At 46.1% G+C, this 14,670-nt stretch overlaps 1 protein-coding gene and 1 long non-coding RNA gene across 2 annotated transcripts; one reads left to right on the top strand and one right to left on the bottom strand.

Annotated features, from left to right (window-relative positions):
• Positions 1-211: 211 nt before the first annotated feature.
• Positions 212-6,375, bottom strand: LOC121835681. Its single transcript, XM_042290129.1, has 4 exons — positions 6,243-6,375; positions 6,044-6,166; positions 5,453-5,539; positions 212-415 (listed from the first exon to the last, which is right to left on the bottom strand). Exons 1-4 carry the CDS (start codon positions 6,273-6,275, stop codon positions 212-214), a joined length of 447 nt encoding a protein of 148 aa, XP_042146063.1. The 5' UTR covers positions 6,276-6,375.
• Positions 6,376-6,687: 312 nt separating this feature from the next.
• LOC120840759 lies at positions 6,688-12,797 on the top strand. The gene is made up of 3 exons (XR_006077759.1): positions 6,688-7,185; positions 7,797-7,939; positions 9,362-12,797. It is a non-coding gene; the product is annotated as an uncharacterized LOC120840759 (long non-coding RNA).
• The last annotated feature ends 1,873 nt before the right edge of the window (positions 12,798-14,670 follow it).

The raw sequence follows: 14,670 nt of genomic DNA, 5'->3' as shown, positions 1-14,670 counted from the left end.
AGAGATGGTCGTTCATAAGATTGTCAACAGTTTTTTCAGGTTGATAAACAAAAGAATAAGGTGCGAAAAAAATAGCAAATATTTGGAAATTGTAACTATTACACAGCTACCCGATAATGGTGCCAGTATGTTCCGTCGCCGTAAAAGATCATAAGATTTTTTAACACACTCAGCCGTAAGCAGTCACAAGTGGGCGAACCAGCATTTAGATTCAGAAAAAGGACATCACCTGCTGCAGTTCCTGGTCAAGGACGGGAGACAGACACTCCCGGGGACTGTTGAAGTGGGACGCAAAGTCTTCGCAGGCCAGGTCCAGCCGACTCATGGCGGAGCAAATGCTGTCGGCCTCCCGGGGGAGCTCCTTGCACAGGCTGGCCGAGAACTGCCGCAGGCGCGAGTACCTTGCAAAGATGTCCTGCAAGAAACGGGCAGCAGCAAACTTCATGCGCATGCCTCTGAGCAGATGCAAAGCCTGTACGTACGCCCCTAGATTGAGAGGGTGGGCAAAAGCAAAGGTTCCAACCATGCCGACAGCACGGCCTGCTAGTACTTGGGAGGCGATATTGTCTCTCTCTTCATTCGTTGGTTGTGCATTGCCTTTCATTTCGCAGAACATTAGTACAGTAGGCTCTCATTCGTTCAAACTCCAGAAAGCCACGAATTTTGTTTGAATTATCAGAAATTCGCCTAAATATGACACAAGATAAAATTATGAATTGCCATATGAATGGCTACACAAATAAAGCAAATATTTGATGATTTTCTCTACATAGGCCTACTGATCATAAGCAGGTATGCCACACAAGAAACATTTGTGAAATGTATGACATAAGTTTGTTTATCCTTCAAAAATGTTTATTGTGGACTGCTTAGACAGCATGTGACAACTGAAAACAAAATTAAGTTTGTTAACCAGGCAAACAAGTTGTCTAACGTGAATTAATAAGCAGGGGGACACATGAGCGATGAAAACGGGCGCCGCGTGGCAGTTTTCATAGCAACTTGTGCAGACGCTGTGACGTGGACCTATGCCTCGCTGCCCTGTCACAGCGTTCGTGCAAGCTGCTGTAGTAATTTCTGCGTGGTGCCCGTTTTCATAGCTCATGTGTGCTATGGTTGAGCCCCATTGAGAACGCTTCTCATTGAGCATTGGTGCGCTGCGGAGAAGCAACAACCGTGGAAGCAAGCTCCGCGGGTGTTGCCTCTATGCAGCGCACTGGTGCTCGGAAAGAGGAGCATTCAGCGGGGCTGCTGAAACAAACACTATAATTGCACGAAAATGATGTTCGAATTGAGCGGCTTATGAATACATACATTAAAAACATAGCAGGACTACCAAAATATTTATATTTGTTTGAATTAACCAGAAGTATGAAATATCATATTTTGAATCATTGCCGAGCCTACTGTACTTATGATTCCCTTTTAGTTTCGGAGGGCGGCTTGACAGTACAGAAGAACAAATGCATAAACAGACAGGATGGCTTTGTATTCTATTCTTTTAAAGCAAGTTACTTAAAGGGACACTGACAGGGTATTTATGCTCGCCGAGGTTTTTAGTTGTACGTGACATATGAGAGCTCAACTACCCAGAACAGAATTTGCGGCTCGAAATTCGGTTTCTTTCCGCCCGAAAACCGCCGATCAAGAACTGGCCGGTTCGAGTCTCGCTCACTCTCTTTTCCGCGGTCACGGGCCGTTTTCTAAGGTATCGATGCGACCACCAAATTTAATCAAAGTCGTGGGTCACTGAAGGCACACGCTCAATATTAAAAATAGAAAAAAATAGGAAACCCATTTTTTGTGGCTTCTAAAAAGCTGCAAATACGTTGATTGAAAAAAAAAGTTCCACAGACAACCGGAAGCAATCTGTGCGTGGGTCGTTTCGCGTATCGTGGGACTCGCAGGGACGGCGATGGCAGCGGACGACGGGCGTGGGACCTTTATTTCAGAACTCTCGTTCGCGGTACCGGCAAATTTTGTCTGCCTTTAAAAGAGAAATTTGGGACTGATCAAAAGGACTGGTATTCATCCCGTACGACACGCCCGATCACCAAGCCGATTTGCACGAAGACGTCGCCGAGCCGTCGCTCCCTTCTCGTGGCTGAAGACATCGCTCGCGCAAACGTCAAGCACGACGTGTCTACTTCGAGTTGAGTATGCACGCGTACGATTTCTTTACTACGTGAGAATGTCGCCAATGCGCGGTGCATCCCTACTTCGACCCGGGAGTGCTTTTGCTAGAGGGAAATCGGCAGCAAACTTTCCAACTTACAGTTTATCGGCTGAATTATTACTAAGTAAAGAGATTCCCAGTGTCGGCATGCCCCAGTAGCTCAGTGTGAAAGACGTCCGCTTCACACGCGGTAGGACCGGGTTCAATCCCCCGTGAAACCTTTTTTTTTTTTTTCTTCAGATATTTTTTGATGTCTACATTTCTTTTTCTTTTTAAACAATTATCACTGAAGAAACAAAAAATAAGAAACAAATGTTGTGGACGACACGTCGCTGAATTAAATGGTACGGGATTTCCTTTTTGACACCTGCGAACTCAATGTAATCACTTTCCACAAAATGCAAGGAGCATATAAATCAGGTAGCGTCCGCTTTCCGAGGTGCCCGTAAATGGTCTACAGGAATTGCAGCCAGCCATTGGTCCCGATCCCTTTGATCTTTCGGAAACTCTGTCGCACAATGCCACTTCTGTTTCGGACGCAGGGTATGTGAGCCAGCTCTTCACGCAACATCTTGGGTGTATTCTTTTCGGAGCCGATCAAAATTCACCACGGGCACTCACTACTCATCTCCAACTCCTCAATGTACAAAACAACTCATCTTGGAGTACAGAACAACGAGCGGAACATACATAACTGCAAAAGAATCGCTCGGTGAACAGTTCCAGTACGCCACACGTCGTCTGCTACGGGAAAGAGAAAAAAAAAAAACACACGGTCGCGTGTAGCCATGTGACTTCCGCCACTCACTCTCTTCTCTCCACTTCTCCGACCTCCGTCGGGTTTCGGTTTCGAGCAGTTGCGTCTTTTGGCTTTATTAAAAAAATACGCTACTCTGTTGCAAAATATTAATCGGGTAGTCCTCCGACACCATAATAAAGCGCCTGGCAAAAAATTAAAAAAAAATTTTGGGGGGTGTCAGTGTCCCTTTAACTTAAAGCTCCTCACTCGTTTATTTCTACCCGTTCTTCAATCAGCTGAAAACTTTATAAACAAAATGCCATGGGGAATGTATTTGTGCTGAGCATGCACTTCGTAGTTAGCATACTTTGACCTTGAGTGATGCGACTCGAACAGTGAGCATAGCTTTTGAATTCAAAAGATGCAACTAGTTTACAGCTCAGAATACTGAATCAAGGTAGAGTGAGCACCTCCATTGAGAAACTTGTATAGGTTTTGATCCAGCCTGCCTGATCTTACTAAATTTAGTACACAGTGAAAACTTGCCAATTCATATGTTTAGGTTAATCCAAATCAGCTGCCCCAGTCTGATCACGCAACACATCATCCCTCCATCAAAACCCCTTCACTTCACTTGCCCATCAGTTTCGCACCAACAATTCTAACTGGAAGTCTCTATGCCTTGCAAAACAAACTGCCAGTGGTCGCTTTCTCTCAACCAAGCCATCAAGCAAAAATCACAGGGTCTTTTATGGTATCCTTAAAGGGGCCCTGCAATCATATTGAAGCGTCCACCTTTTTTGTGGTTTCCACGTCCCTCGGGGTTCGGGCAAGCCAGAGGGCACGGTGAGAGCAACCAAATATCAGTGCGTCATATTTTAACCGGACGACGCGGAAACCTCCTCCACCTATGCGGGCGACCCGCGGTGCCAAAAGCGCGCGATATGCGACGTCTTTAATCCTGGGCTTACTGCTGGTCAGAGCCACTAAAAGCTTCTTTTTAGTCGAAATACAAAATATTAGTGGTGTGAACCGTTTCTATTATTTATAAAAGTAGTTTTTGTTCACATCTTAGATCAGAAAAGAAACAAATGCAGTTTCGAAAGTACGGAAAAAAGAAATGACCGGTCGACGTACCCGCCACCAAGCAGTGGAAAAGGCGGCGCATACTAGAAAGGTGTAGTGGTATCATTTCGAAATAAATAGCGCGAAGGTCAAGCCTTCGCGCTATTTATTTCGAAATATGCATATCCAACTAGCCCACCTTAATATTTTAGTAGTGGTATCAGATGCCTACGCCGGAAAGGTTCCGGATGTACACGGCGGCACTACGGTCGTATGGACTGGAGGATCCGACCGGTTCCGAGCGTTCCCAAGGCTTTCGGCAAGCAGCTTTGGCTTGCAGTTTGGCCTTTTAGCGATATGGCAGCGCGAAGTGGCTCCCATTCTGAACTGATCTTTACCCCGTGTTTGCTGTTGTTTGGGACCAATGAAGTGTCATGCCGAATTAGTGTTTAATTGCGCAGCAAATGGAATGCGAGCCGCCCTGGCTGCCCGCTTCATACAGCCTAGCCAGAACATGCCTTAGTGGCACCCTCTCGAGCCGTGGACACAGAATACGGCAGTTGTGAGCGCTCGCAGAGCTCACTACCCCTCCTCTAGTTCACAACCACTCAAGCAACCAAGGACGTCGTGAAGGAGGTTATTTTTGGATTGTTTTTGTAGTTTGATTCGAAAAAGGAAAAGTTCCATTAGGTTACTACGTTCAGTGCACTCAGGTTCGGTGCAAACTAAAAACCAGTAAAGAAGACCTTGCAGGGCCCCTTTAAGACGACTTAAAGGTGAAAGTCCAAGCACTGATCCCGGTGATAGTGAACCTCCAAAGAAAGCGCGCTCTCCGACGACGCCCTTTTAGCGCCAATAGTCTCACGACATGTCGCACGCCCGCTCTTCACCGCTGCTTGAAAGAGAGATTCTGGCACAAGTAACGCCATCTCGTGGTGCAGTGGCAAACCATGGGTTTTGGTACCTTTTGTGTCGCCGATGTGTTTTCGTACCTTTCGTGTCGCCGACGTGTTTTCATACTTTTCGTGCCGTCAACGTGTCTTTACTCAAGGACTTTGAAGGTCGACTGAATGATGAGGCATGTAAGTCGCCTTAATAGGCAATGCAGCCAGCACAGGTGCATGGTACTGCACGGGATGCTCCAGGCTGTGCTGTTTTGAACTTTTTTTCTGCCATCTACATTCAACCATTCCTCGCTCACTTTATTTTCCATCCGGCATCCGTCCGAGTACGAACTATGTCAAGCAGTCCCAGCAGTGGTTTTGCACTGTACTATTCTTGTACTACGTAACACGTGTGTCGGGATGCCCAAGGAAAAGTCAGAAACCGCGAGAAGTTGATGCCAGAAAGGCGAGCAAGCTTGAGACTGTCAAAAAGCATGTGATGCTAAAGACAATGTGGTTGACATGTGTGACGCTGCTCACTGTTATGCGCATGCTAACGCCCTAAAGAAACAAACATAGAAAACGTACCATGGCCATTGCATTTGCTTTATCCAAGTCAGATTTGGTGCCAGACTGCAAGAGCCTGTCCCTCTCGACGCTGGTCCAGTGGATCATCTGTGCAAGCAGCACGAAGTATGGTTGATAAGAATGAAGAGCGTATAAGAAAGCAAGTTTAAACGAGCCAGAAAATGCAAAAGAAGCCAATATCCACTCACTCAGGGGCTCTCCTTACCAGTCAGATGCTATTTTTCTATCTTTCTCTTCCGTTATTTGCAGTTACCAGCTTGGCAAAGTAAGAAACTACTCTACCAAAGATCATGCTGCAAACTTATTGTCAAATAATACAGCTCCTCGCTGTTTCCAGATGTTTTCATTAGCAGTTTGGTTTTAAATTGCTGGGCCCCTGTCGCTGCTTTCATTCAAGGTACAGGAACAGACAGCGCGATATGAAGGTAAAACCAAAGCCGTAAAATAAAACTGACAGCAAAGATCAAATCAACGATATTCCCACTGGTCAAGACCGAATCAGCAGATAAATGCCACCACAAACCTTTCTCTCACAGATTAATGGAATATAATGAGTATTAAAGATTGAACACACGGAAATTAATACTCAACTGTTTCCACCTCCTTGTAGAAAGTTTCCAGCTGCTGAGTGCCCCTGAGGATTTCCAATTCCCGCTCCCAGTCCTCCTGGAAAGACTGCTGGAGCTGGACCACGCAGTCCAACGCCGCCTTCACCTGAAGAAACCACAGCCCGCTCAGAACCACAACAGGCGCCGTAAATGCCCACCCACACTGTTGCAGGGGAACTTGCCTTTCTGTAGGCACTGCCCCTCTCCTTCACCATCCTCTGACCACAGTGGGACTTGAAGCCAAATTCCACATTGCACTGCAGGCTTTCAAGAAGCCTCTGACCTGGAACAAACCACACGCAGGACACGAGAGCTGTTGGCACCAGATCCTGGCAGAATAACAAACTGCTACCACAAACTGCTATGAACTCCCATGACATGGGAGTTTGTAGTGAATTCCCGCGAGTTTATTGCACTGTGGAATATGACTTTGCTCTGCCTGCAAGAGAAGATTTATTTCTCCATTTTAAATGAGCGTTCTTATGGGATTTTATAGTAATTAAAATTAAGCAATACTGCCAAATGGTGACACTACACCATGAATAAAAATAAAACACAAAATACCTTTCCATTCTTATACGGAGGGAAAGCCGTCTGCTCTTTCGCGCAGGCCGGTTGGGCCGGTGGCGTGACGTCACCTCGCCGCGCTCTGATTGGAGGATGGCTCCGGGCGGGAGCTCGGGGGTAAACAAAGCGGTGTCGTCTTTTCTCCGCAGCCATTGCGGAAGGCCTTTTCTGTGGCTCTCGGAAATCCACTGCTAGTGCTTGAACGAGGACGCGGCATACGGAAAAAAGAGACCGGAAATACCTCCAAATGTACGTTACTTCGTTTGACGCGAAAGAATTTACCCTGGGAGCATACGAAGCACCAATATGCGTCCCGGTCTTCGGCGGTGAGATGTTGATGTGAGCCCCCCCAACGTCAGCACGGTGATGTGCGACGCGAGTGAGCCTTTCTACTTTTTGGCGGAGACCCCTTTTCGCCAGCAAGTGTCTCGGTGTTTCCGTGAAGCACCGAAGTGTAGCTACAGCCCTCTTCGGCGAGCTGAACGGGCTGCCGAGCTTTCGAAGGCCGATCTCCCGCAGCGCTGGAACCCGGAGAACCGCGCCATGGCGCTCGCTGAGGTGAGTTACGTCGTTTCTGTACAGTTCGCATCATTCACAAACAGTTGCACGTGAAAGGAGTATAGCAAAGTAAAACGGAATGTTACGAAAAAGCAGCGGATTAGGCGATCGGTGTGGTACGACCGAGCCGAGTGCGCAGTTGTCTGTTCTTAGTCTTTCCCCCCAGCGACAGATTGTATGCCACTTGTCCAAACAGATAGTGTGGTAGGATATCTGTATGTGGTTCATTAACTTCGCAGTCACGACTCTGTGTTCGATGGTAGTCTATTTTAGCAGTGATAGCGCCGTGTCTAAGTGACATCCGATGTCACTTCTTGCCAGTGGCGTAGCCAGGGAGGGGGTGTTCAGTACTTCGCACCCGAAATCCCAACCTGGCTACGCCAATGCTTTACGCGCGCAATAAAGCGCCGTCCTAGGGTGTTAAACTCGAGACGAACTGTTCTTCTGACGCGTGTTCCATCAGTCGCTCGCTGCTGATTTGTTTCACCATAAAGTGCCAGTGAGGCAAACGCTGCGGGGGCGAGTAGCATGTTTTCGTACCTGCCTACTAGTTTTCTTAGGTCCGTTAACCTGCAAATGCTTGTGTTCCCCCTACCCTATCATTCCAACAGAATCCACCGGCTGCCGGGCTTCTGAAAGGGCCCTCTGCTCGGAGGACATGTTGCGGGCCCTGTGTAATGCCCTCGGCGCCTGTGCGACTTCAGGGGGTCTGCGTTTCACGGCCCCGTTACCAGCTGGGAAATTCTCCATGGAGGTAAGATTATGAAAGAAACCACTCTATGCACTCAGAGGTAGCTTTCAGAAGTTGTGGAAGCCAAATACAGATGCTGATGTCTTTAGTAAAAACAAAATCAAATTATTACTTGCTTTACGACTTATGCATCTCTATTTTGCCAGCCATATGTGGCAGGAAAGTGTCACGTGATCTCAACCTGGTTTCTCAAGGCACTGAAAAGCTACCTGTTGCAGACCACTGTACCATTGTCATTTATTATATGTTATTCCCTGGCACTGTGGGATTGGTGGCCGAGGGGGCTTGCACGCACCAGCTCGGAGAATGTGGAGTGAAAGCTCGCGCTGCAGAACCCAGAATCGTGTGTTCAATCCCCACATTTGCCCGTTTCGATCTGGATGAGCACTGTATTGGCGTGCGGTCGTGTATCACTGCTACGTGATGCACGTTAAGGGCCCCAGGCTAGCGGTCATCTACAGCTGGGAGACTCATCGCCCGTTGAGGCAGATCAAGTTTGAGACTGTATAAACATACACACAACCCGATTCCTTGGCTCGCTGCTGTTATTGCTGTGCTGATGTTTGGATGTATTTTTCTTGGTCGTTGAAATGACTACTGTGATGCTTGGGTGAAATAACCTGGTCAATTACCTCCTTGGCCATAGAGTGTTGTTCACTTGTTACTCTCTCTTCTCCTCTGGTTAATGTAGCTCAGATAACAGTCATGCAGTTAGCCCGTTTCAAGTTCTCTCGACGCCACATTCTCGCATCTCTGGCCGATCGTCCTGCTTTCGCGCAAAACTCGCACACCTCGTCTTCTTTGATACTCCCGAATGCGCCTCGGTCGCTCACTCCGCCGCTAATTTCAGTCCCGTGCCCACTGTTTTATGACAACCTCCTTGACATGACAAATCTAGCTTCTGTATCCAACCATCAATACGGGTTAGTGTTCAATTTGTAAACTTGATGTTTCAAAGTAACAGTACAAGCTTCCTCCAGCATCTACCAGCAACCAAGCAATGACAAAAACCAAAGCTTTAACTTCCAAGACTAAAAGCCCAGGAGTATGAGGACACGCTGGCTAACCCTGCCGAGGACAAGCCAGGATGAGGACAAGCCAGGAGTGGGACAAGCATGTAATCTCGGTATATGGAGAGGTGTCCTCGAAGTTCCCAGCTTTAAAATTGTGGTAGTGTTTAAGTTGGTTTAAGTTCAAGGAGTCTCAAAAGAGCAAATAATGCAATGTTATTTATTTTGATTTGCATCCCTTGGATGCTGGCAGGTATTCGGTACGAAGGGAATGGGATAGACATGTTCATTTATGCATTCTGCTGCTTAAAAAATAGGGTTTCACTGATTTTCAGTTGGTAATGGCGTGGGAGGACAAATACGCTGCTCAAGAGTGTAACCGGATCGTTTGACTACTGGGACGACTCTTTTACAGGGGACGACATCCTGTCCAGCACCAGCTTCACCATCTGGGACCAAGTGCACGAGGGGTCGCACTGCAAGCAGATGAAAGGAGGGCACTGCAACCTTGAGGTCAAGCTTGTACATCTACCATTACAGTCCTGAATGGATGCCAATTGGTACTGATGACCTTATGAAGGTGAAACGTCCCTGGATCTAAAGGGAAAATTTGATTGAAGCCGAGCTGAAGTTGTTTCTGACTTTATCCTCTTATGACTTGAAAGTAATCTGCCTACTTCATGAATATTGAAGATGCAGAATTTGTTTCCGTAACTGTCCCACTTCAACGTTATGTGCACATTGAAACCTGTTCCTCTTCTTTTTCTGCTTTCCGGCGAGAAAAAAAAGCCAACGAATCTCCCTTTTCCTTCTCGCAATGGGGAGGTGTGCAAGACTGATTGCATATTTTATATAAGCAATCAGTTTCATAAGTGAATGAAGATAAAAGCAGAATACATGTTCACAGATTATTTGTGAATTCTTAGACTTGCTGAAGTGAGTAGTTTATGTTCGAGTCATGTAATTATGAAGTCAAAACCAGATTTAGTGCATTTTTAAGAAGCCTTTTAGACCTGAGAGTTCTGTTTTGACTCAGCAATACACAACTCACCTTTGTTATTCCTATAGCACAGCCAAAACTATAAACATGAGCATGTTGCCTGACCAATGCTTGAACTGCCGTGAAATCGACGAAGTCCCTATCCTTCGAGAACAAGTGTCAACGGGGAATAGTCGAAAGACCAGGGTCAAGTATGCACACACATACTTGATTTCAAGCTTGCAGATTGAAATAATTGTTTATTGAATCATATCCATTCTTAAACCTGTTTGAGATTGTATTGGTTCATATTCACAGTATATTTATTTTTCATTTCAGCAAGGAATAATTTAGAGACAGATGTTGGTGTTCAGGCGTGATGCTTTTATTTTTGTAACATGCAAGAGGGCAAAAAATTAGATTCGGCTTTGTAAACTGATTTTTTTATGTATTCTTCCAAACAGCATAGCAAAGAATAATATAAGGGCTACAGCTGCGAGAGTTGCTACACCTGGCATCTCATTTGTTTTATAGCATGTACAGGTGAGACACTATACTCCGTTTCTCGGTAAATTGGCAAACATTGTGACCCAATAAGAGCATCGGAGCCAGGCACGTGACAACACTCCACGGTCGAGTCCTCGTTATTGCCACAGCAAGAGCGCCATCTGCGACAAAACATAGTTCTAGGCTTTGTTTTTTCTTCTTCTTTTAGTAGTGTTGCCGTCGGATTCTTCGGACCGCAACACTACACGACACTGCAGAAAGACGAAGACACATGTTACTGATTAGCGACACTTAATATAGATCAACACTTTTTTGAGAAAAACATGGCTTGTGATCGAAGTTCAAACAATCGTAGCCGTGAATCGACCACTTCCGCTCAAAACATCGCCCTAGCATTAGCACCCGCCACAGATTCATGGGCAAATTGAGCATGTGGTTGTAAGACGACAGCCGGTTCTGGCGGGTGGTCCTTGCATTTGGCGCGGTGACACGAACGCTCCTGTGACATGCGTCCATGTGCCTCGCTCCGACATTCTTACTGGGTCGCAGAAGCCGTAGCCTCCACAGTTCACCAAGCTATCGTGAAACAGAATGTAGACTAAGTTGCCTGCGTGCTAATGAAAGTAGCCTTGCCAGCATCATGTATTATGTATGAAACACTGTATACTTCGAGAAAACAAATAAAGTTATTCAACCTTTCCACTGATTGTGTTTGTTCATTAGTAAAACTTGGTTCAGTGAACTTTACATTTCAGCATTAGCATGGACACAACAGGTAAGGTCAATCACAAGTGCTTTAGAGCGGTCCGAACAGTTTCCAAGTGGCTCATGCAAAGCAGCTGACATGGTATTACCCCCAGGAAAGAGATGAGACGTCCTCGACAAATCTACTCAAGGCCCACCAAACTGAATATTAACGTTTCTAGGAAATTGGAATCAACCAAACAATTCCATGGAAAGGTACACCACAAACAGCATTGGTGTGAGGGTGAGCCCTATCTGCAGCGACAATACTGAAGCCTCGCATGCCACCATTACTAACACATGCAAGTAGTCAATCGGCGCCTGGCATACTTGGGCATTGATGAAACAAGGAAAGATGATCAATGAGTGGACTAGGAATGTGGATCCAAATGGGAATGTCTTCACAATCGCTGTATGACCACCATCTGTTGGTGTGTTTCTGGATGTCAACAGCCCATCTGGGACCTAGAAATGACAAATGATGTTAGAAAGTTTGTCACTTATACACTGGCTTTTGCTTGACCCAGTCTGCTGAGCGAACAAAAATATGTACATGTTAGTCATTGTTTACTCCCGTGTCAATTTCATGGGGCGCTCGTTAGCTAGGCTTGGATAGTGCGCGATCTCCGAATTTTTATCTTGGTATGGGAACGAAAAAAAAGACAAGCGACACGCAAAAACACGTCAGACACTGACAGCGTCGATGTGGTTCCAAGATACACTGCGCAACACATTTCGCAGAAAGGCGGCATCGGTACTTCGTCGGCAATTCACTCATACTGGCTAATGTGAAACGGCAAATTTGTACTGTCCGAGTTGGTTCACTGTATTACACGTAACAGCCATTCATATTTCATTCCTGAAAGAAAAAACGATCGCGTTTTTGCGGCAAGTTTTGAGCTCTGTGCTTTTCTACAGTGCCATGATTACAACCGTAGGCTGCAACTACTATACCAAATACGATGTATGACTATACTGCGTCTCACCTAAATGCGAACGAAGCGAAAATTACAAACGCGAGAATCTGATCAGCGCTTGTACTGCAAGATCGCACATGCATGGCAGCTATGATCAAAGCTCGGGATTCGCCCATGTAGATTTAACTTCGACCGCATTTAAAATGAAACGGAACATAGCTTATACGGCCTCCGTGCAGCTTCGAGTCGAAATGACGAGTGTGTATATTCCTAAGTATCACCTGCGAAGATAGGCTTCGGAGGATCGCGAAAACGCTACATTCTCGGCCGTTTTTTCGATTAATAGCGCCCATCGACTCCGCCACATAAGATTTATAAAGACCTGCTAGAAGGCAAAATCCGTTGTGTTCGTAAAGGAAGAACAAGATAAAAGGCAACTTACCGGTACAATCGGGCGGCGGTCTCGTAGTGACCGGCGCAACCGGCGTTTCAATCGCGAGGCTAGGCAAGCGCCTTCTCGTTGGTGCTCTTCGTCGTCTTCATCTTGGAATCTTCGAAATGCCTCTAGCAGACGACGGAGGAATCGTAAGGGGCACAAAGCTGCTCGATCTTGTGGACTCGGCAAATTTTAACCGGGCTACAATAAATAAAAGACTCGCGATCGCCGCTACAACACGGCCGCCATGGCCGACGCCGATGTTTGTTTACCCCCCGGCCTCACCCGACATGTGCGAGGGCGGAGCTTAGTCGGAATCGTCATCAACCTCCTCTCCCGCCTTCGCGCCTCCTTTCTCATGCGCAGAAGACGAAAATGAGCCCACTTGCGAGGCGTATAGGAAGTATTCAACGGCTGCCACAGCTGAGTGCTTTCTGAATGACTGGGGAACCGGCATTCCTACAGAATTTTAGATACACAATTCAAGGACTTTTCAAGGATTTCAAGGGTATCAGAAGACAAAATTCAAGGAATGTTCAAAGAAATTTCTTTGTTGACAGGAGTTAAGAAATAAGCTCCTTTTTGGCAAGAATTTCTCGTTCTACAGCCAGCTATAGCCGTTTCCTTTTCTTTTGCTGCTCGGTGAAAACTATTGGCCTTGGCCAAAAGTATCAAGTCATTCTTTGCCTCAGCATCTTCTGAGAAGCATTCCGCCGACTCGAGCAGGCACTTCAGAGTTTTCTGGAGTTTCAACTTCCTCTAATGCATTCCCTCCAGCTCCACTTCAACTGCTTTTCTCTTCAAAATTTTCTGCTCACTGGCTGCTTTCTTCTTGTGCTCTTCCAAAGTATGCAGCATACTTCTGCCTTGCTAGCCGTAAAGAGGACTTTAACTCCTTCGACAGTGGAATATTGAGCAAGCCATTGTGGTTTTGATAGCGTTTCGACAGATCGCACACTTCGCTCGGAAGGAGTCATCCGTATTTGGTCCCACCCACTGGTGATAGTCTTTTCGTTCCAGTCAAGATGGCTGGAACATACACTTTTCATCCGGCATTTCGGCTTTCAATCTCGATTGAAAGTGTCTCACGCTCACCAACTTGATCCTCAACACAGTCAACGCAAAGCAAAAATGGCGATGGCACGGGGCGCCTTGGGTTGGCTGTATCATTTAGAACAAACGACATGCCATGTTGCCAGACGACACGGCATTCACGCATTTGTTTGAGGATTTTCAAGGAATACAAGATTCGTTTCAACTTTCAAGGATATTTAAAGACCCTTAAAAGGCTTAACGAAATCAAGGGTATTCAGGGATTTAAAGGAGCTGTACGAACCCTGGGGGAACGCACCTATAGATGCGTCTCAATTTTGACCTTTGGACAAAAAAAGCGAGTCTTCAATGCAAAAACTTTTCTAATGGAGGTTACATGTGTTGTTATCTGTTGAACACAATATCAAACATGTTTAGAACAACTTGCATTTGCTAGGTGGTGACATAATTGAATTGTTATGGTGGGAAATATCTGTTTTTTTGTCCTTGTTCTGGATTATGGACGCTCGGAGGTAATGCAAAGCGTTGCTAGGCTGAAGAGACAACAATGACTCGGACAATGAGTACATCAAGCCTAGTGACAGTGGAACTGCCACTTCACAATCACGACGATGGAAGAGATCAAGACGACGTGGAGACGGCAAGCACGCCTGGATCCTTTTCGTTCCCGTGGAAAGACTGCAGAGTTTTGAGAGCATGCCTTCCTTTCCAACAAAAGTGTGCTCGACACAAGAAGACGTTAAGAAGCAACAAGTTCAAATTTTTTGTGCGCAAACATTTGTTTCAGTATTCTTCTAGTTAAAATATTTCCCAAAGCATGGATGTGCACATACCCCCCCCCCCTTCAGAAAAAAAACCAAAAAACTCTGATCTTAAAAAAGCCCTGCAATCCTATTTAAGCGTCTGCCTTTTTCGCGGTTTCCACATCTCTTCTACTGTCAAGACCGGCTATAACGAAGCCGGTTATAACGAAATAGCGGCTACAGCGAAGCGATTACGATTTCTCATTTCCTTTTGCACTTCGTTACCCGAAGTTGGTTGTAACGAAATAGTGGATATAGCGAAGTGATATTCGATTCCCGTTGACT

Source organism: Ixodes scapularis, unplaced genomic scaffold (assembly GCF_016920785.2).
Source record: "Ixodes scapularis isolate PalLabHiFi unplaced genomic scaffold, ASM1692078v2 PGA_scaffold1__304_contigs__length_218370807, whole genome shotgun sequence".
Taxonomy (NCBI): domain Eukaryota; kingdom Metazoa; phylum Arthropoda; class Arachnida; order Ixodida; family Ixodidae; genus Ixodes; species Ixodes scapularis.
This window is presented reverse-complemented; position numbering and strand designations above follow the sequence as displayed.

Excerpts from the sequence above, each read along its gene's own strand:
- LOC121835681 (XM_042290129.1), bottom strand. The coding sequence starts at position 6,275 with ATGGTGAAGGAGAGGGGCAGTGCCTACAGAAAG. Across the intron at positions 5,540-6,043 it reads TCTACAAGGAGGTGGAAACA|ATGATCCACTGGACCAGCGT; the intron begins GTTGAGTATTAA and ends CTGCTTGCACAG. Across the intron at positions 416-5,452 it reads AAGCAAATGCAATGGCCATG|GACATCTTTGCAAGGTACTC; the intron begins GTACGTTTTCTA and ends CGTTTCTTGCAG.